The sequence below is a fragment of the Lutra lutra genome, chromosome 10 (genome assembly GCF_902655055.1).
Source record: "Lutra lutra chromosome 10, mLutLut1.2, whole genome shotgun sequence".
Lineage (NCBI taxonomy): Eukaryota > Metazoa > Chordata > Mammalia > Carnivora > Mustelidae > Lutra > Lutra lutra.
Window position 1 is genome coordinate 13,130,247 of NC_062287.1, and position 22,353 is coordinate 13,152,599.

Below are 22,353 nucleotides of genomic sequence, written 5' to 3' on the forward strand. Positions count from 1 at the left end.
CAGCAGGGAACCTGCTTCCCTCTCTCTCTCTCTCTCTCTCTCTCTCTGCCTGCCTCTCTGTCTACTTGTGATCTCTCTCTCTGTCAAATAAATAAATAAAATCTTTAAAAAAAAAAAAAAAAAGAAGCCCCCACAGTATGGAGGGCTTGGTCAGCTGTTTAGATGTAGAGTTATGGAAGGAAAATGCAGGCTCTGCTCCCTCCCATCGCAACCCCCACCATTTGTGCCCACCGGCATCAGAGCCAGCAGAGATAACATGTGCACATCTTCACACACTCTCATCATATTTTCCTCCTTTCTCCTTTCTCTTCCTCCAAAAGAAGCTGTCATGGCAGCCCTGGGGAGAAAAGAGCTCCTCTCCCCTAGACCAGCGGTAGCAGTGGCCAGCAGGGGGCCAGAAGGGATCAGAGTCAAGCCCCAGGAAGAAGAGGCCCAGGCTTCCAGCACCATGGCAACAGGCTTGCATTGCTCATAATCACCTGCGCACAGAGTGCCTCTCTCCCTCCCCACTCCCACCATCCTGGAATGGAGTAACTCATGAGGATTCCCAAATGAACACGGGAAGCTGGGTTTGCAAAGCCTGGTGAGTGTAATGCATCTGGATGGGGGAATCGCAGGAGGCTGGATTGCCAGGGACAACAGTCCCTTTGGGTGACCTCGCCTATCCTGTGCAGGGCCCTCCACCCTCTGCCCAACAGGCCACGGTCAAGGACTGAGCCACGCTAGGGGCTCAGATCCTGGGCTTAGACAAGGAGCCGGGAAATGAGTCTGGATCAGTAGACCCTCAAGGCTCTTCTAGATGACTGAGACCACGGTCATGAAGGCTGTAGTTGATGTCTTCCCACAGGTCTTCCAGACGGGCCTGCAGCTTGCTCCGGGCCTCACTGCTCTCAGCTTGGAGAAACTCTGGGGCGAAGGCACTGTGACCTGGCGGGGGCGGTGCCAGCTGCAGCTGGACCTCCTCGGTCTCCTGGTCAATGGCACGGGTGAAGTCGGCGATCTGCAGGAAGGTGTTGTGGCGGAAAGCCTGGAGTCGCTGGCGCACCTCCTGGGACAGCATCTGAGGGTCGGGGTTGGCCCCTTCCTCCGCACCGTCACCGCCAGCTCGGGCAAAAGCGCTGAGCTCTTCCCGCAGCTGGTCTAAGTTCTGCTGGATGCGCGCGTGCAGAGCCTCCGCCTTGACCGTGAGCTTGCGCGAGAGCGTCTGCACGCAGCGGCTGAGGCGCGCGGGGCTGGCGACGGCGTGCGGAGCCACGCTGCGATGCAGCTCCTGGACGTGGCGCCCGATGCCGGTCACCAGGCGCTGGGCATAGGGGTGGAAGAGCTCCTTGACGCGGCCGGTGTGCTGCACCACGCGGTTCTGCAGCTCCTGCAGCAGGCCCCGCGCCTCCTCCATGCCGCCCAGCAGCTGAGCCTTGGTGCCCTCGCCGACCACGCGCAACTGCTCCTGCAGCTCCTGGACGCCCAGCGCCACCTGCTCCATCAGCTCCACGGTGTAGGGCTTCAGCTGCTGCCGCAAGCCCTCCAGATTCCAGCCCACTTGCTGGTGCGCCTCGGCCATGTAGGGCTCCAGGCGCGCCCTCACCTCCGCCAGCTCCTCCTGCAGCTGCTGCCGCATGCCCACAGGGTCGTGTGGGAGCCCGGGAGGCTCCCTCGCCTGCCCGCTGAGAGGCCCCAGCTTGTCCAGAAACTTGTCCAAATTGCTGAGGTCTTGCTCAAGGCTGTCTTTCAGGCTCCTGGGGAGGGGGACAGACATCCAGACTGTCATATTGCTAGCCCCACCTTTGCCCCAGAGACATCCCTCACTGATCACCTGGGGAGACCAAGGATGCAGGGCAGTGGCCCCAGAGGCTGGGCTCCAGTCCTAGCTGCGGGCCAACCACACGACTCCTTATACAGAAGTATAAACTTATGACACGTGCAAATCCAGACCAACGCTGCCCAAGGAAACACAGATGCACCTGGCCACTCACATACTCCTTTCATTCTGGGGGCTGCGATGGGGGGGGGGGGGTCCCTCCACATCTCCCAGGTCCCACATCTCAGTGTGCAGGGGGCAGCGGCTATGGTGAGATCAGGGCAGAGGTGGGGGTGATGCTGAGGGCAGAGGGGGCTGGCTGCACTGCCCAGGAAGGATAGGAGGAGGCAGAAGTAGCACAACTCCATTCCTCTGTGCCAATGAGGACTAAGGAGGTTGAGGAATCAGAGGCAGCACACCATCCCACTGCTAAGCTGTCTCCTTCCCGCACCCACACCCCTTGTCCTAGCCACTCACGTGGGTTCCCATGCCAGCTTCTGCTGCTGGACCCGCGTGGTCTTGCCTTTGTCCCTGCTGCTCTGGCTGAGGTAGTCCCAAAAGCCTTTCTGTGTCTGGACAGGTGCAAACACTGGAGAGGGATGGGGTGGTTAGAGGCTGGGATCCACCCCCCACCAGGGATGGACAGGGCCCCTCAGACCAGCCTCCACCCACACCTCCACGTTGAAGTCAGGGTTGGAGACTCACCTGAGAGCAGAGCCAGAACCCAGGTCAGAACCGCAACCATGCTTGCTGTTGTCTACTCAGAAAGCAGGTGAAACAAGGCTGGTTAGGGTTACGGTGAAGAAACAAAGGAAGGACATCTCCTGGCTTTGCCCCAGAGGGCCCTGCTCCAGGGCCAACTTGCCCCAAATCTGTCAACCTTTCCCTGAGATGTGGGGAGAACAGAGCTGCTGGGGCTAACGAGGACTGATCTAAGTGAGGCTGGGAGGGAAAGGGTGTCTCGGGGAGAGAGAGGGGTCTTTTTCACCAGGATCATACAACATGGAGTGTGGAGCTCAAACTGCTTCGTAGCATTTCCCCAACCACCATCCCAAGACCCCAGGAGCAGCTCCTTCAGTCACTTATGCTGTCACTGCCTTGCTCACCTGTCTCCCTGCCTCCCACTCCACAGCTGGGAGTGGGATCCCAAGGGGGAAGAAACAACTTTGCCCCAGTGCTCCAAGAGGATGTCCTTTGTTCTCAGTTCCCACCCCCAGCTCCCTGCCGAGACCCCGGCAATCCCCTCCCTGCAGACTCTGACCTGCGTCCCTCCACCCAGCACCGCTCACCTGCTCCGTTCTGGGCACAGAGAGCAGACATTCGGCTTTATACTCCAGGGGCCTGGGCCTCTGGCAACAATTGCCCTGAGTAAATACCACGTGGAGGTTCAAAGACGGCTGACCTCAGCTGCCTCCTAGGGCTCACCTCCCGCCCTTCCCTGGCACCCAGAGGGTTAATGAGTGCCCTGGTATCAGGGGGCTGCTCTAGCAGAAAGGTGCCACCTGGAAGGATTATCAAGGAGTGAGGCTGAACTCCTCACCCAGATCCACCCCCCCAAGCCCCATGACCTTCACCCTTCCCACTGACCCACTGGCTGGCCCACCAACAGAGGAAAGACTGTCCTCAGAGGGCCCTGCTCTTACTCAGCTGCCCAGAGTAGGGCATGGTGCCCCAGCCAGACGGGGCCAATGGCCAGAGGCCAGCCTGAACCCCAGCGGCTCTGGACAGCCTCACTACACGCCCTCCCGCGGCCTGGGAAGAGCCAGCATTTATAGAGTTAAGAGTACTCCCATCTTTCAATTTATGAAATAATCCTGGGATGCAGGGAAGTCAGATGTGACAGGGTGAAGGACATGAGAGGCATCAGAGCCTGGGACTCTGGGCCCAAAGAATTGGAGCAAGAGTAGGCTTCTTCCCACAGGAAAGGCTGAACTACATCCCCAGGGCCTCTGAGGAGGAAAGCCCAAGAGCCCAGACCTTTGATGACACGCCTACTCCATATATTTAAACACACGTTCAGGAACTCCTGAATGTTGCTTCTGAATGTATCTTGAATGGGTCCCCCGTCTTCCATTTCCACTACCGGTCACATCACAGCAGCGCCTGCCTCTCACCTTGATCTTGTGCATAGCCTCAGGCAGGTGTCTCTGCCAAAGTCCTGCCTACTCCGGGCATCCTCTGCCTGGCTCTGCCATGGCTTGTCCCAGCCCACTCCGGTCTCATCTCCTCCCACACCACACCTTTGGCATTCCCTGAGCATGCCCTCTCTTTCAAGACCCTGAGCCTCCCTCCACGCTTCTCCCTCCGTCCGAAATAGCTTATCCCTTGGGGAACTTACATTCTCTCTCTCACTTCTTTTTTGCAGGTTTGGTTTGAATTAGTTAGGATTAGTTAGAATCGCCATACAATCCAGTGATTTCACTTCCAGGTCGATACCCAAAGGAACTGAAAGCAGAAATTGGAACATATAGCTGTACCCCTGTGTTCATAGCAGCACTGTTCACAAGAGTCAAAAGGGGGAAAACAGGGGCGCCTGGGTAGCTCAGTGGGTTAAAGCCTCTGCCTTCGGCTCAGGTCATGATCCCAGGGTCCTGGGATCAAGCCCCACATCGGGCTCTCTGCTCAGTGGGGAGCCTGCTTCCCCCTCTCTCTCTCCCTGCCTCTCTGCCTCCTTGTGATCTCTGTCTGTCAAATAAAACCTTAAAAAAAAGGGGGGGGGGAACAGCCTCAAGTGTCCATTGGTAGATGAGTAGATAAACAAAATGTGGGCTATGTACACAATGGAATATTATTTAGCCTTAAAAGGGAAGGAAATTCTGACTCATAACATGGATGGGTCTTGATGACATTTTGCTACATGAAGTAAGCCAGACACTATAAAGAACAAATCTTGCAGGAGTCCACTCAAACGAAGTACTTAAAATGGGCAAAGGCAAAGGCGGAAAGTAGATTAGAGGTTACCAGGGACTGGGAGAGGCAGGAGGAAGAGATACATTGTTTAATGACCTGGGGAGGGGAGGATGGGGGTGGTAGGTGGGGGGTGGGGGGGTGGGGGAGAGGGGTGGGAGCGGTGGGTGGCCTGAACACAGAGGCAGTTGGGTTTCCCCGTGTCATGATCATGAGATGAAGCCCCGTGTTGGGCTCAGCTAGGAGTCCGCTTGAGATTCAATCTCCCTCTGCCCCTCTTGCTTGTGTTCTCTCTCTCTCTCTCTCTCAAATAAATAAAAATAGGGGCGCCTGGGTGGCTCAGTGGGTTAAAGCCTCTGTCTTCGGCTTGGGTCATGATCCCAGGGTCCTGGGATTGAGTTCTGCATTGGGCTCTCTACTCAGCAGGGAGCCTGCTTCCTCTCTCTCTCTGCCTGCCCCTCTGCCTATTTGTGACCTCTCTGTGTCAAATAAATAAAATCTTTAAAAATAAGTAAATAAAATAAAATAAATAAACCTTTCCAAAAAATGGTACAGAGCTTCTGTTTGTGAACATGCAAAAGTTCTGGAGGTGGTCAGCAGTGCTAGTTGCACAACAGTGTGAAGGGCCAGATATGAAGTATTTTGAGCCAGATTATTTCCACAGGACCTGCTTGCCTTTCTTTTTTCTTCATCTTTCTTTGTTGTCTAATATCTGATATTCTCAGCTGAGTTTTTAGAAGAGAGTTCCCCATTTAGATTTTTTTTTTAATCCAGGAATTGCCAACATAATCTGGATATAGAATAAAAATAATTCTAAAATGTAATTGTAAAGATTAAAAGGTATGTTCTTCTTTAATGTTCAGTAGGAGCAGTTCTGCCATAAACACCTGAAATACACAAATATATAGATTTCAAATAAAATCTCAACATGCACCAAATGAGATGATTTCTTAGGCAGTCTTTGTCTTGTGACCTGTTCTTTAAGCGAATATTAGTGACTCCTCATTCTAAATACAGAATTCTCTCAACTAATGATACAGTTCCATCCCAATACACCCAATACATCCCAAATTGGAAATATCGAGCTTTGCTGGCTCAGTTAGTGGGGTGGGCAGCTCTTGATCTCAGCATTGAGTTCAAGACCTTCCTTTGAGGGTAGAGATTACTTAAAAATAAAATCTCAAAGAAAAAGAGAAGAAAATATATTTACTATTCCTAACCTAACAATACTGAATGACTGAATAGTGTGCTGAAAGTGATAAAACAGAAGGTCGCATGGGTACAGAACGGGTGCAGTGTATCCGAGGTTGACCCTCATGATGGCGGGGAAGACTGGGAGTCACTGCTCACTGCCCCTGCCCAGCATCGAGAGAGGGGATCATACTGTGAATCTCTAGCCTGAGAGAAGATCCAAATTCAGAATTTGAAGTTTGGTTTTTTGATTGCAAGATCTCTTTTGCACCATCCTAGAGTTGAGAATTGGTAAGTTGAAACTTTTAAGTTGGAGACCATCTGTGATAAGTCGGGGACCATCTGTGGTAAGTCAGACTTGTTGCAGATTGTCCTCCTTCTGTCTTAGCTGCCAATAACTCAGGTGTAAACGAAGGCAGAGCAGTCTTTCTCAATGCAGCAGCATCCCAGGGTCCGTCCCAGAACATACCAGAAACATAGACAGAAACATAGACAGAATAATAGACAGAATAACCGCTCATTATGGACCCATTGTACATTGTTTATACGTCTCTCACCAGGCCTAAAGGGAAGTCCACTTGAACAACAGTGACAACAGATACACCTCAAGTGCACTAAAAAATGGGGGCTGGGTATTTAACATGGTACTGAAATAGCCAATCGTGTTTAGTAATGACCCGCGTAATCACTATTTTGTCTTGAAAGATAGTCTAGTTCCATTGTTGGTCAAGAAGAAAAGTAATTAAATAGGCCACCTTGAAGTAGGAAATATAGTCATTAAAATGAAAAAAAAAATAACCATTTGTCTACAGTTGGAGAAAGAATTAGTAAACTAGACGGGCAGTCTGAGAAAATCACCCAGAAAGAATGATAAAGAGAAAGAAGATATGAAATGGAAGTTAAGAGACATGGAGTGCGGAATGGGAAGGCCCAACATACGCCTACTTGGATTTCTACAAAGAGAAATGTACAAAGAGAGACTTTGGAGGAGGCAATATTCCCAAGAAGACAGCTGAGAAATTTTGAAGGTGGGACCTAAATTCTCAGTTGCAAGAACCATCCCTGAGTCATGTGTAGGATAAAAGAAAACAAAATCCAAATCAAGACACATTATCATGAATGTGAAGAACATCAAAGAGAGAGTATCTTAAAATCAACCCAAGAGAAAGGACTGGTTATCTACAAATCAAAATGATTAAATGGACAGCTGATTTAGCAGCAACATATCTTCAAAAAAACCTGGAAGTAACTTAATGGCCAGCCAAGAAATATACTCAGGTAAACTCATGTTCAAGTGTAACAAGTGAATTTCAAAGGAGAACCTAGAGCAATTATCACTCACAGATCCTCCCTGAAAAACAAACAAAACTAAGAGAGTCATGGGGTACAAATAGACACAGGAAGGAGGAAGGAAATTATTAACCGTTTAGGGAAATTGAAAGTGCATTCATCATTTTATATGAATGTATATAAACGTGAATATATTTAAACATACATATACTTAAACCATATAAAATTAGTTCTTTGCCACTAAAAATTGGTCAAAGTTGGCAAGCTCGTATAGTTCAACTTAACATAAAATACCTTTAAATGTAGCTCAGTCTCATTTGCTGCTGTGTTTCCAGTACCTGGAAAACCGCTTGTCACATGGTAGGGGGCCTCAGTAAATATTTATCGATGAAGGGGCTATTTTGGAGGAAGTGTTATAAACAAGGGGGACCTAAACTGTTAGACCCAAGTAGCATGGAAAATGGGAAAGCGAAGATCAAAGTTAAAGCATTCTGCAGTCTTTGCATTATTCAGTAAGAAGATGGGGATATTGATTACCTTTTAGACTTTGTGAGGTCAAGCAGGAATATTAAAATGTTAAGGATAACCCATTAAAAGAATACAAAGACTGTATAACTTTCAAACTAGTGTATGGGAATGAGACTAAAGAACAGATTGACTTTTATAAAGGATGGTGGATTGATGGGCTGCATTAGGCTGTGCTCTTTTCTGAAATCCCAATAAAGCAGCATTAAAGGGCACTTAAAAAAAATGTATAAACACACAAAGAGAATAGGAGACAAGATAGTTTGGAAGTTAGAAAGCTTCCAAATGGTCAAATGATAATAACTACATACACCTGAAAAGATGAATTTTGCAGCAGCGATGGGGAAAGCCAAGAAACTCCCTGATCTGATTGACTGCCCCAGAAGCTCAGACATTAGCAGCCATAGATTATTCTAGAAGCGCGGGTGACAGTGGGGCTCAAGATGGGAGAACTGGTTGCAAGTCTGTTTGAGAAGCAGACGTCCTCCCCAACGCCACTCAGCTGGGTTCCGGCCTTCCCCCAAAGCAGCAGGAGACCAGAAGTTTATTCCCTGCAGAGGTTAAGGTGGAGAAAACACGGTATTATCAGGGCCAGGACTCCCCTATGCAAAAAAACAAAGGATGTAAGTAAAATTTTATATATTAAATTATGGGATGCATCCCTCCTCCACACCATCGTTTCCTTTGGCCAAAATGCTGGCCGATTACAGTTTACCCTCCAGGAGGGACACTGGAACATTCTTCTGCAAAATTTGGCTACCCCAAGAAAACAGGCCAAAAGAAACACTTTTGGGGGCTTCTTTGCAGTCGAGACAGTCCATCCTAAAGTGAGTCACAGACTCAAGGCTTCATATCAGCTTCAGTTTATTTTTTTTTTCTAATTTACCACGAAAATTTTCACACATACAGAAAAGTTGAAAGTACAGTGATCATCGTTATCCTCACCACCCAGGTTCAGTGATTGTGCGTTAATAATACAGTAATTAATACTTTGCCATGTTTGCTTCTCTCTCTGTGCGTGTATTTCATATGTATGCTTGATTTTCGCTCCCTAGCCTGCTTCCCTCCATTTCTCAGATTTATGGAACTGGTCAAGAATTCGGGGTAAATCACTGAAACATATAGGAAACTAAATAAACAGCAACAAAAGACAATTATTAACTACAAGCAGAAAAAAAATGCTGGGAAAATTATAATAGTAAACTACATGTGAATAGCATGTACATAATCATGCTATGAATACAGGCTATGATGTCATAGTTTAAATAAGACCTATGATATAATAAACTGGAAAGTGTGTGTGTAAGGTGTGTCTATGTGAAAAAAAAAAACATTTTTGTTTTTATTTATTTATTCATTTTTATGTGTTTATTTATTTTTACACCTAACTGCCAGGTGCCAGTTGGCCTCCTATATCATGTCTGGGGAAATGGGTTTTATTTTATTTTGTTTTTTTAAATCTAAATTGAAAACCCCATTTTTATTGGCCATACCGACAAACAAAGCCTAAAGATAAGATAAGCCTAAAACCAGAAAATCAGAGAATAATAACAGAATTCTCTAAGAGCCAAAAGGTGTTTATGCAGAAGGGGAAATGGCGATGAGTTTAAGGGATGTTCGCTTTTTTGGCCTAACTTGTAGTATTGTTTGATTCTCTAAACTATGAAGTTTGATGAAATAAAAACTAAATTTAAAATCACATATAATTTTTTAAAGATTTTATTTATTTATTTGACAGAGAGAGATCACAAGTAGGCAGAGAGGCAGGCAGAGAGAGAGAGGAGGAAGCAGGCTCCCTGTGGAGCAGAGAGCCCGATGCGGGACTTGATCCCAGGACCCTGAAATCATGACCTAAGCCAAAGACAGAGGCTTTAACTCACTGAGCCACCCAAGCACCCACATATAATTAATTTTTAAAGGAACATAATAAAACCAATAGAAGGGCAAACAAAAAGAACAAAAGAAGCAAAAAAATGCAATGATAATGAGAAGATACAAAACAATTTGATAGAAATCAGTAATCCTAATAGATTAAACCAGCCCACAGAGCACCAACTCTGGAGTGAGACAGTGTGGGTTACAATGCTGATGTGCATTAGCTCTGTGGTCTTGGGCAAGTTACTTAACTTTTCTCTGCCTCAGTTTCCTTACTAGTAAACTGGATATAATTATAGTACCTCCCTCATAGGTTCTGTGGGAAATGAACATTTTAATATATTAAAACATGAAATAGGCTAAGAGCACTGTTTGGCACATAGTAAGTGTGGCATAAGGGCTTACTATAGTCATTAGTGACAATTCGCTTTAATAAAAATTAGATTTTACAAAAATTCCCGTCTTTCATGACTTAAAGGGGCATACTGAAAATATAACACCAGAGAAAAGCTAAAAAGTATAACAGGAGAGAGAGACTTTAAAAACCCATACCAGGGTTGCCTGGGTGGCTCAGTGTGTTAAGCCTCTGCCTTCGGCTCAGGTCATGATCTCAGGGTCCTGGGATCGAGCCCCGCATGGGGCTCTCTGCTCAGCGGGGAGCCTGCTTCCCTTCCTCTCTCTCTGCCTGCCTCTCTGCCTACTTGTGATTTCTCTCTCCGTCAAATAAATAAATAAAATCTTTTAAAAATACCCATACCAGACAAAATTTAACAAAAAGGAAACAGGTATAACAATATAATATCAGAGCACATAAGCTTTGGAGCAAAAAGGATCAACAGAAAGAAAAAATTTACCAGGTAAAGAAACAATAGGGAAAAATGTTTACCAGATAGGTAAAACCTAACATCATCACATCAAAACAGATAAAGTGAAAAGCCGCTCACTCTCAAAGAGAACTTGTCACATTTGCTGAGAAATTTTAGTACCATTTTCTCAAAATAGATAGAATCACAGAAAAATAAAAGATGTGAACAATAGGCCACAAACTTGATATAAGAACCCTGTACCTCAGGAAATACAGAATCCTCACCATAGTTTAGTACATACTAAGCCTCAAGGGAAATCCAAGAATTATTTGTAAGAGCAAAATAATAATAATAAAATAAATTGAAAAAAAAACAAACAAACAGAAAACAGAAGTGCCCATCAATAGAGGGATGAATAAATTCTGGTATATTCACAGAATGGAGAACTGTATTTGCTGGTAACGATAATGCGTTATAGGGAGAGATGGCTATATCCCCAGAGCATAACGTAAAGTGAAAGAAAGCAAATTGCAAGACGATACAAATAATTTTATACTGTTTATGTGAATTTTTATAGCATGTGAAATGGCACTGCTCATGAATTTGGCTCCATAAATATATATATAAAAGAATACAAACTTGGGTGGAAAGGAGACTTACCACCTTCAGGCTCCTGATGGCCTTGGGGAGGGAAAGCAAATAGACGGGGACGGGGGTGCCAAGGACTTGCGCTGTGTCTACCACATTTTGTTTCTTGGAGGACACATTCTAAGACAGGGGCACCTGCGTGGCTCAGTTGGTTAAGCGTCTGCCTTTGGCTCAGGTCGTGATCCTGGGATCCTGGGATCGGGTCCTGCATGGCTCTCTCTGCTCGGCTGGGAGTCTTCTTCTCCCTCTGCCTAGTTCTCCCCCTGCTTGTGTGCTCTCTCTCTCTCTCGCTCTCTCTGGCAAATAAATAAATAAAACTACTTTAAAAAAAAAAAATAGCTGGGCTGTAGAGCCCTGAGCAGAAGTGAAGAAGGGAAGGGACCTGAGCGGATGTAGGGTCGCTGCTTTGGGGAATGAGAGAGAGGATTGAGCAGGAATTCCCAGAAGGCTGACTGGACCCTAGCCACGGAGCCACCGAAAGCTGGAGGCCTTGAATTCACGGCAGCATCAATCTGACCAGAATGTTCTCTAACGGGACTCCACAAGGCGAAGCAAGAAAAGCAGAAGCCTGTTTTCTTCTGAACGAGGTTTTGCCAGAGGAAAGAAAGAGACAAGGGGTCCCAGGGTCCCAGGGAATTGGGAGACACTTGAGGCCCTGGGCAGGATGGAGGGTTAAGTAGAGCCCAAGAGGGCGGCGAGGGAGGCAACACCCCAGGGCCCCTGGGAGCGGGCATGGCCCCGGGGATGTGTGAGAGAAACGGGCCAGAGGCAGAGCTGCTCCGGGTCCTCCAGTACACGCGTGTTTGGTCACATTTTTGACATGGATTTTGATGTCTCCAGGACACAGGCGAGCTCCTGGGAGAAGACACAGATAGTCCAGTAGGAGCCAGGTGCCCACGGCTCAGGGAATGAGGCACTCAGCAACCAGGGCAGGCAAGGAGCAGAGCCCGGCAGAAGCAGCCGCAAAGACTGGGTGGTCTGGACACAGCAACCAGGCCTGAGGATGACCAGCCTCCACCGAGGAGGGCCGTGAGGGGAACCAGGTGGGCTGAGCAAGGACCAGGTTGCTGCAAAGGCCGGGGAGTGGAGAGTATGCCCTGGGTGAGGCTGGAGACATGGAGGGTTTGGTCCAGAGGGTGATGGAGGGAAGAAGCAGCAGGCACGGCACGAGTAAAGGCGCAGAGGCAGGAAGCTGTGCAGTCGTAGCTGGGGTCGGGGGCGTGGGGTGAGGGTGGAAAACAGGGAAGAGTCTGGCCAGCGCTCAGCAGCAGAGCAGCCTGGGAAGGTACCCTGGGCACACCTGCAAGTCTCCCTGCCTTCAGAGTCAGGCCCAACAGAGGCCTGACAGATCTGAAAAACTTGATCACAATGACCCCTCTATTGGGCACCTGCCACATGCCCGGTGTTTACCCTTATCACCTGTAATGCTCCGAGGCTGGTACTGTTATCCTCATTTTACTTACAGAGACACTGAGACTGAGAAAGATTCGGTAACTTGCTCAGGGCCTTGCCCTGTGCGAAACCCAGGTGTGTCTGACTCTGGAGTCCGTGCTCCACACACCACCTGATGCTCAGGGTGAGAGAACCCTGCTCCGGGGACTGGAACCACAACAGAGCCCTGCAGTCCTTACTAGGAGATGCCAGGAACCCACTGTGCTCAGAAGAAAGCCAGGTCCTGCCCCCTCACCCCAAGGGGGTTTATGATTTGGGAGAAAGAGGGCTGTCAAAACGCAGAGAAGCCAGGATCCATGTGTAAGCCGATATGGACACAGGGACAGTAGCTCAGGGTCAGCCAGGGGAGGGACAAGCCAAGTCCAGTTACCGTGGAGAGCGGAGTTCACCTCTCCCTCCTCGTCCCATCCCACACTTAACATGCCCCCCCCACCATGCCCACAGAGCTGGAACCAGCACTAGCTACGGCCAGAACGGCAGGTCTCTAGGTCTTTAGCCTTGTCACGATGGCCTGTTTATCCTCCGCTGTCCATGACCCATCACGACGGAGAGATGTCCTGCAGCAAGATGTTTGTGTCTGGATCATTTGCTAATGGTGGGGCCAGTGACGTAGACTGTAAGACCACAAAATGTCCTAGGCACACTCTGAGTCAACACAGTCATGGCGTGCCAACAGAGATAAGGGTTCTGATTGTTTATCTATTTGGGTTTTGTTTACCTATATCCTTTTTCATCCCCAAAGATCTGAGGCTACTGGCAGTGGAAATTTAGACGATGATGATGATGATGATAGAAGGGGGAGACCCTTAGAACCAGTGAAAATAAAATTAATAGCAGAGAATCTGAGAACCTGACAAAGCACAGGACCTAAAAGACATGAGCACAGAGGCCATCACGAAGACATGGTGGTAACCGTTGACTTCCACATTGGTTTTGGGTTTTGTGGAAACAGATGAAGAGGGAAATTCAGTAAGTTACCTAATTGTCATCATCCGAAGAAGGAAGCACACCAGACTCAGAAGGAAGGTAAAGCTTTTCCAAACACTGAGCCGCTAATCGAATATCTCCATGGGACTTTATATACAGGGACCTTGGAACTGTCTCAGAAAGTCCCTGACCCATGGCAATTTTGCCTCAGATCAAGGGGAGGCAGCCCAAAGACCTAAGCTCCTGGTGGCCCGACCAGATCTATGGCTGGGATCAAGAGTGCCCGACATGTGTAAATAGGAAATCCTGTCTTTTAAAATATTAACTTACATCAGTAGCTTTTTATTTTGTTAATATTTTTTAAAAAGTATAATGTAGAGAAAGTATAAAATACAGAGAAGCAAAAATATACATAATCACCCACAATTCTACCATCAGCTCTTGTATATTCTTCCATATTTTTTAAAAAGAGAGTACAGGAAGGGGGGGCACCTTGGTGGCTCAGTCGTTAAGCGGCTGCCTTCGGCTCAGGTCATGATCCTGAGGTCCTAGGACTGAGTTCTGCATCGGGCTGCCTGCTCAGCAGGGGGGGCCTGCTTCTCCCTCTGACCCTCCCCCTGCTTGTGTTCCCTCTCTCACTGTGTCTCTCTCTGTCAAATAAATAAATAAAATCTTCCAAAAAAAAAAAAAAACAATAAATAAAAGAGAGTACAGGATTTCTTTTTTTAAGATTTTATTTATTTATTTGACAGAGAGAGAGCACAAGCCAGGGGGAGCAACAGAGGGAGAGGGAGGAAGTAGGCTCCCCACGAGCAGGGAGCCCGATGCAGGGCTCCATCCCAGGACCCTGAGATCATGACCTGAGCCAAAAGCAGACATTTAAGCCACTGAGCCACCCAGGCACTCCTAGTTGAAATTATTTTAAAAAGCGGGAGAAACTTTAGCTCCCTTATGTCACCTTGGCAGAAGACTGGAATTTTCATTTCTGAAAGGGGAAAGAATGCTAGGCAGAGTTGAGAACAGGGTTACCATACTAGACACAGTGGGATTGAACCAAAGGATGCCCTCTGAATGTGGAGCCCCATCCTGCTCCTTCCACTTAGCCCCAGGAACACGGGTATCCAGGCCTTTGCCCTCCAGGCACAAGAGTGGGAGAAACTTCCCAAGGACCCAGGACCAACTCAAAAGGAAATACCTAATTTTTTTCACACTAGGCATTCCCCAATTAAATATTCCAGTGGATCACCTAACAGTAATGCTCACAGTCAACTAGACCACTCATGTGCTGGGAACTTCACATCAGCTTTAAAATCCCCACCGTAGATTTAAGCAGACAAGCAAAATGACCAGTTATTCAAGGACAGATCTGAACGTGAAAGAGAGGGACCCAAAACAAGCAAACGTTCTTAAAAAGAACTTGAAGAAAACCGTAGCTACGCAGAAAGAACATTTAAAGATACCATGAATATCATCAAAGAGTTAAATACATTACATTGATCAAACAAGAACAGGATATTGTAGAAGAACATTCACAGAATGTTTTAAAAGCTCTTGCAAATTAAACACGTGATTGCAGGGGCGCCTGGGTGGCTCAGTCGTTAAGCATCTGCCTTGGGTTCAGGCCATGAACCCGGGGCCCTGGGATCAAGCCTTGCATCCGGCTCCCCGCTCTGCAGGGAGCCTGCTTGTCCCTCTTCCTGACACTCCCCTGCTTGTGTTCACTCACTTTCTCTCTCTGACAAATAAATAAAAATCTTTCAATAAATAATAAATAAATATGTGATTGCAGAAACAAGAAAACTGGATAGAGGCTGAAGAAGTCTCCCAGAATGGAAAGCATGCATAGCAGCAGGACATGAGAGAAAAGGTAAGAAAATCAGAAGGCTTGTCCAGAAGTTTCCTATTATAGGAAGAGAGAAAGAAAAAGCGGTGCGATCATCTCACAAAACAACTCAGCATTACCTGGTAAAGGTGAACATACCTGTCCTGTGCAACTGGGCATGAAACAACGATTCATTAAAAGTGTTAGTTTATTCCACAACTATTTATTGTGCACCTACTAAGTTCTGGCCATTGGGCTAAGCACTGATCATGGGAGAAGAAGCAAGATCGGCCGAACCTTCACCCTCTCCGAAACCAGCCGAGATGGTTCACCCCAAGGCCGCGGTGAGTATGGCATACCTCTGGCTCAATTTTGTCCACAAGGTTTGGGCTTCCATGAAAGGAGCGTCTGGGTACATTGCCTGTGGGAAGAACGTATATATAATGAGATTATATCCATTCTGTGGTTCAAAAGTGAAATACAAATACAACCAAAGCCGTATTGAGAAAGATCAAGTGTGATTTTAATAATCTGTAACAGAGTTGTTTGAGCATAAATCAGTTGTTCGGGAAGATAGTAAGCTGCCTGTCCGTGGAGGTGTCACATACCGAGTAAGACCCATCCCCTCACCAGCTGACCGGGTGCCCGGGTGGCCAGCCCTGTGCGAGGCATGTGTACCAGTTAGCTACTCTGCATAACAAATCAGCCCCAAACTTAACATCACAGGATCCCTCCCAGTTCCTGTGGGTGTGTGGCCAGGCTGTGTGGTTCTGGTTCGGGATCTGTCATGAGGTCTCCGGCAGGACATAGCCTGGGGCTCTAGGCCTCCGAAAGTCTGGCCAAGCATCTGTTTTTATTTTTGTTTTGTTTTGTTTTTTAAAGATTTTATTTATTTATTTGACAGACAGAGATCACAAGCAGGCAGAGAAGCATGCAGAGAGAGAGAGGAAGAAGCAGGCTCCCCGCTGAGCAGAGAGCCCAATATGGGGCTCGATCCCAGGACCCTGGGATCATGACCTGAGCTGAAGGCAGAGGCTTTAACCCACTGAGCCACCCAGGTGCCCCAAGCCTCTGTTTCTAACGTGGCTCACTCGTGTGGCTGGCAGGTTGGTGCTGGCTGTTGAGAAGGGACCACTCTTCCTGCCTATCATCCCTCAGTGTCAACAATCAAAGGGAGAGCAAGGTGGAAACTACAGAGCCCTCCATGAGCCAGCCTCGGGAGTCATATGCTATGACTTCTGCAATAGCCTGTTAATCACACAGGTCAGCCCTCCGGCTCTAAGAGAGACCGTGCAGGGCACGAACGAGAGAGCAGGATCAGTCTTGGAGCCAGGCAGGAGGCTGGAGAGTGATGGACAGAGGAATGGGGTACCTGTGAGTGAGGAGTTGTGTTCGTGTGTTAGAGATGGTGTCAAGGAGTTGGACTGAGACAAGACGAGTCCCTCCAAACCTCATGGTCTGCTCACATCCCTCACTTCCCACCTCGGAACCAGCTGCCCACATCCTCACCGCTCTGACGTGGGCAGCACTGGGGTCTCTGACTGTGCCCCCCATCATTAGCCATTTGTTGTCACACAGCGAGATAACCATGGTTCTGTCTTCCTTGGACACAGAAGTCCCCAGATAACCCCACACTTGTTTCTCTCCCCAGAGCGTGCCCCTGCCTGTGCTCTCTGCTCTGGGAACACAGCGTGTCCTATGATAACACCAGGAGAACACAGCATTCCCAGGCACGAGAGGCTTTCAACTGCACTGGGACAATTCCTCCACAGCAACAAGGCCCTGTGGGCAGAGGAGGACAGGCCCCCAGACCCTTCCTTGGCCTTGCTGGGCTCTCCTTTCCTTAGTCAGGGCTGTTCCATACACAGACAACTTAGGGGTAATGACCCCTTTGACGTTTTCAGATGACTTCTGACCTTTGAGCTTTGGGGATGGGTGCGGATGTGTGGCTAGCGTCTCAGCCTGGCTCACGTCAGTGCTGGCTGACATCCCTTCGGGGATACTAACCTATGCCTGTAGAGGCATCCAGGTCACCTGAGGAGCCAGAGGTAGCTGGGGGAGCTTCAGGCCTGAGATTGGCATGGGCTCTCGGAGTCCTCCTCGGGGAGGTACTGATGTGGACTGCACCAAGGACCGGGAAACACCCCCTCCCCCACCCTTGCAAGGGCCTCTAGTACTTGGTTCTTCTGGGTTTAGGGGCTTGGGTTTGCTACGTGGTAAAGCCTGGATCCCGGAGTAGTTCTGAATTACCACGCCACCCAGCAATTCCAACTCTGGATGTACACACGGGAGAACTGAAAGCAAGGACTTGAGATATTTCTATACACAACGGCATTATCACAACAGCCAAAGGGTGGAAACGACCCGAGAGTCCATCAGTGGATGACCATGTGGTCTGAAGCTACGTGGAGTCTTATACAGCCTTTATTTATTTTTTGAAGATTTTATTTGTTTATTTGACAGAATCACAAGTAGGCAGAGAGGCAGGCAGAGAGAGAGGAGGAAGCAGGCTCCCCGCCGAGCAGACAGCCCAATGTGGGGCTCGATCTCAGGACCCCGGGATCATGACCTGAGCCGAAGGCAGAGGCTTTAACCCACAGAGCCACCCAGGTGCCCCATTATATAGCCTTTAAAAAGGAAGGATCTTCTGGTGCAGCTATAACACAGATGAACCTGAAAACGTTATGCTAAGTGGAAGAAGCCAGACACAAAAGGGTAAATATTGCATGATACTCTCTCATGAACTCCCCACAGCAGACAGAAAGCAGAGTAGAGGTTACCAGGGGCTGGAGTTGGGGAAGTAATGAGGAATTGCTTAGTGGATACAGAGTTTCTGTTTGGGGTGGTAAATCTGGGAGGGAGCTGTAGGGTTGTACTACATTGTGAATGCAATTAACATCCTCGAATTCTATACTTAAAAATGGTTAAGGTGGCAAATTTTATGTGTTATATGTATACATACACACATATATATAACCACAACAAGAAAGTAATTCCAAATAGGATCATAAAATCCTAAATACTATATAAAATATATAAAGTAGAAAGCAAAACCTCACCTTTCTGAGAGGAGCCCTGATGAATTTACCACCTAAGCTTTTTTTCTTCTGTGTAAGCCTGATATTGGGATTCGAATGTGAGCCCGCCCAATGCCACCCCCCTGCCAGTGTGGTGGACATCCCCCCTGCATTACGGGGGTTCTGGGCAAGGCTTCCACTTCTCTCATGATGCTGGGCTCACCTCGTGAGTCAATTCTATCATGAGAGTGAGATGGGGAGGAATAAACCAAAATTCACACAAGTAACTCAAGTTCAAGGCCCAGGAGAGCTTCTGGAAGGAGGGACAGCCTCCCCCACTGTGCCGTGAGCTCTTCAAAGCCAGGAAGCCTGTCAAGCTTACCTCCGTGGCCCCCTCAGAGTGAAGCACAGCGTCAGACCCGCGCTCCACAAAAGCTCTTTTGCTCACTGTCTGCTGCCTGGAACCGTGGCGTGCACACTGAGGGCATTCCAGACACAGCTCTTGGCTAAGGGAATATAAGCCGGCTGCCTATTTCATCTTTGGGTAATGGGTGACATCTTTTTTCACCTCCCTTTAGAGCACCCCCTCCACCCCTCTGAGCACACCCTGCAGTGTCGTCTCCCCAGCCCTGGTGTCCCCCCAAGCATCCCCCGCAGGCCCCCGCTAAGCTGTGCCAGCGGGTTTGTCCCACCCCCGGCGCACCAACAATGAGAAGTCACATTGCCACCGGACTAGTTCTTTAGCAGCTTTATTGAGTAGTGAGAGGTAGTGTCATTTTCCACTGGACATGTGTCCTCAAGCTTGTACCAGAATTGCCTTGGGACAGACAGACAGACAGGGGGCCGGGCTGGGCAGGTGTCCATGGGAGGGCGTGAGCTCGAGGGACAGCTCAGCTGTCTAAAGGGACCAGCGACTGCTGCTGCTCGGTGGCGGCCACAAGTGTATCCTGGTTCTCTGTCTCCTTGAGGGTGCTGAAAAAAGAGTTGACCTTGTCCCTCAGATCCTTCTCCAGGAAGCTCAGGTGGTCTTCCACATCCCCTGCATAGGGGCCCAGCTTCTGCCTCAGCTCCTCCACCTGCTGTAGGAGAGCCTTGTTGAAGGTCTCGCCGTAGGGCCCCACGTTGCGGCGGAACTCCTCCACCTGCCGGTCCAGCTGGCTGCTCAGCTCGGCCAGCGACTTCTGCAGCTCCTGGGAGTTGTCCCTCAGCTTGCCCCGCACCTCCTCAGCCACGGGCTCCAGCCTCTGCCGCAGCTCATCAGCGTTGGCCGAGATCTTGGCCTTCAGCTCCTCGGCGTTCTTCTTCATCTGGAAGGCCAGGCCCTCGAGCTGGTGGTTGAGCTTCTCCTGCACGTCCTGCGCGTAGGGAGCCAGGCTGCGGCGCAGCTCCTCCACGTTCTGGTCGATCTTGACCTTGAGCTCATCCGCGTAGGGCGTGAGGCGTCCCTTGAGCTCTTCAACGTTCTGGTTGATCTGGGCCCTCAACTCATCTGCATAGGGCGTCAGGGAGACCTGCAGGTTGTCCACGTTCTGGCGCAGCGCGCTCTGCATGCGCTGCGCGTGGGACGTCAGCTGTTTCCGCAGCCGCTCGGCGTGGGTGTTGACCTGGGTGCGCAGCTCATCCGCGTACGGCCCGAAGCGCTGCTGCAGCTCGCGCATGTTGTCCCCGATCTTCTGGCTCACCTCGGTGGCGTGGGGCAGCAGCCGGGCGCGCAGCTCCTCCAGCTCCTTCCGGATCTCCTCCTTCAGCTTCTCCGAGTCTTTGCTCAGGCGTTCGTGCAGCTCCGTGGCAAAAGGCACCAGCTTCTTCTGCAGGTTGTCGGTGTAGGTGTTCACTTGCCCAATCTTGTCCTGGAAGAGGGCACTGCAGGGGAGGGACACAAGGGGGCCACCGTTACACTTGGCATGACACGCCAGGATTGTCTCCTTATGCCTGGCTCATCTCATACACACCTGCCTGAGAAGGATGAGTGTTCCGGGGTATTAAGGTCACAGGTAGATCATGGTTTGGGAGAGTAGATGTAATAGACTAAGTTATTACCCTGCATCTCTGACTCTCCCCCTGACCTTGAGTCACAGTGACCCGGCACCCCCCCCATCCACCCCACATCTGTGAAGTACAAAGGGCAGACTTTGAAGTCCTTCCCAGCTAAGGTGTGGTGTGACACAGATTACATTCATTAATAGAATGTTATGCTCTGGACCACTTCCAGTCTTTTAGGGATTCAAAATACTAGTTTCCTTCCACGTGCCCACCCTCAGAGGCTTCCCAAATATCCCCACTTCCTTTCCCATGATTTCACAGGCTCCCATCCTTCTGGAATGTCTTAGGACCCAGTTCCCATGACATTTCCCTCCCTCCCTTTCTCCCATGTCTCTCAATGCTAGCATGTGGCCATCTGTCACACTCTAGAAAGTTCAAGCAGGAAGATTCCTCGGGGATTATTAGTCTAACCCCCTGTTGCATATGTGGATCGCAGATCTGGAGACCTCAGGGTCCCCGGGAGAGTTAGTGGCAGGGCAGTGGGTATCCTACGCTCACGTCTCCAGCCTCAGAGCTCAGCCCTTGCCATCCCATTGCAAGACGCCCCGTGAGCCGTGCCCCTCTTACTTGAGCTGCTGGGTGAGCTCCGACTTCTGAAGATGTTCCATGGCTTCCTTGGCATTGTTGCTCAGCTGACTAAAGTAGTCCCACACCACAGTGGCCACCTGGTCGGCACTGACCTCAGCCCGGGCACCTGGGCAGGAAACAGAGAGATTCACGTGGATCCATCTCCTTCCTTGTCCCTCCGTACCAGCCCTGAGCTGCAGACCGGCTGGCAGTGGGGGAGCCCAAACACTGATCCCCCCACCCCCTGTGCTTCCCTCCTTAAAAGCTACAGGGGCGTGTAAAACTGGGAAAGCACCAGAGCCAGGGGGCAGAACGTTGGGCAGAGGCCAGCCCTCCTATGAACCACGTGGCAGGTGGGCAGCCTTCTGCATCCAGCCAGGGGATGACAGGCATTTGGAACTGTCCTCTTGCCTGCGCTCTGGATTCTCCATCCTGCCCACTTTATGCAGCAGATGAGTCCTGCCTGAAAACCTCTTCCAAAGGCTACTCACCAGTGACAGCCACCAGGGACAGGGTCAGGACCACTGCCTTCAGGAACATCCTGGGCTTCTTGCTGGGCTGGAAGAGACTCGCACTGCACTGGATCCTTCCTGGGGTCACAGGAGGCCCAGAGGAGAGGCTCTCAGACAGCTCACCTGTGCTGCTGTCGAAACTGACTGGACCTCGGAGCCAGCCAGACATTTAAACCCCCACCAGGCTGCCCTCCCCAGCTCCCTCCCCAGTGTGACTCCACGCTGGAAGGTGACACATTCTCAGGAGGCCTCTTGGACTTTTGTGACCCAAGACAACGTGGCAGCTGACAGCAGACTGGGGCTGAGGCAGCACTCCGGAGAGGCTGTTCTGTGTTGGCGCCCCACCCAGTACAGAAGGGAGGATGGGGAGCCACGAGTTGTTGGCAGAAAGGAGGCCTAGGGAACCCCCGAGCCAGGGACTGATGTCCCAGAGGCCCTGCTGACAATTCTGGGCCTGAGCCAGGTTTGGGGGCAAAGTTCACACCTCCTCTGCCTGTCTCAGGGAAGAGAGCCCTTCCCCACAACATCCCCCACTCTGATCCATCTCAGAGCACCAGACCCCGGACTGGGACACCCAGGGCCACCACTGGGGACAGCAAGCTAAGATCCAGAGCTCTGGTCCAGGCGTGCCTGGGAGGAGAAGGCTCTAGCAAGCCTTTGGGCAGGTGGGAGGGCCGGGCCCTGTATTGGAAGGGTTCATCGTAAGTGTGCTTCCTGTACGACCACTGCCAAGCTGGGTCACCTGGGCCTCATGAATCAGCTCAGCCTAGCTCTGAGCCTCGGTTTCTCCTTTGAAACATGGGGGTTATGGGGCGCCTGGGTGGCTCAGTGGGTTAAGCCGCTGCCTTCGGCTCAGGTCATGATCTCAGAGTCCTGGGATCGAGCCCCGCATCGGGCTCTCTGCTCAGCAGGGAGCCTGCTTCCTCCTCTCTCTCTGCCTGCCTCTCTGCCTGCTTGTGATCTCTCTGTCAAA

The 22,353-nt window shown here is 49.8% G+C and overlaps 2 protein-coding genes across 3 annotated transcripts; both read right to left on the reverse strand.

Moving 5' to 3' along the window:
* Nucleotides 1–137: 137 nt before the first annotated feature.
* Nucleotides 138–4,304, reverse strand: APOA5 (apolipoprotein A5). 2 transcript variants are annotated; one of them, XM_047694061.1, is made up of 5 exons: nt 4,137–4,304; nt 3,088–3,300; nt 2,504–2,555; nt 2,276–2,387; nt 138–1,736 (listed from the first exon to the last, which is right to left on the reverse strand). In XM_047694061.1, the coding sequence occupies exons 3-5, from the start codon at nt 2,541–2,543 to the stop codon at nt 785–787; spliced, it is 1,104 nt and encodes a 367-aa protein (XP_047550017.1). In that variant the 5' UTR covers nt 2,544–2,555; nt 3,088–3,300; nt 4,137–4,304; the 3' UTR covers nt 138–784. The 2 variants fall into 2 exon arrangements, with proteins under 2 accessions (XP_047550017.1, XP_047550016.1); XM_047694060.1 differs by lacking the exon at nt 3,088–3,300.
* A 14,687-nt stretch (nt 4,305–18,991) lies between these two features.
* On the reverse strand, nt 18,992–21,523 carry APOA4 (apolipoprotein A4). Its single transcript, XM_047693115.1, has 3 exons — nt 21,360–21,523; nt 20,869–20,995; nt 18,992–20,121 (listed from the first exon to the last, which is right to left on the reverse strand). The coding sequence occupies exons 1-3, from the start codon at nt 21,406–21,408 to the stop codon at nt 19,149–19,151; spliced, it is 1,149 nt and encodes a 382-aa protein (XP_047549071.1). The 5' UTR covers nt 21,409–21,523; the 3' UTR covers nt 18,992–19,148.
* Nucleotides 21,524–22,353: the final 830 nt, after the last annotated feature.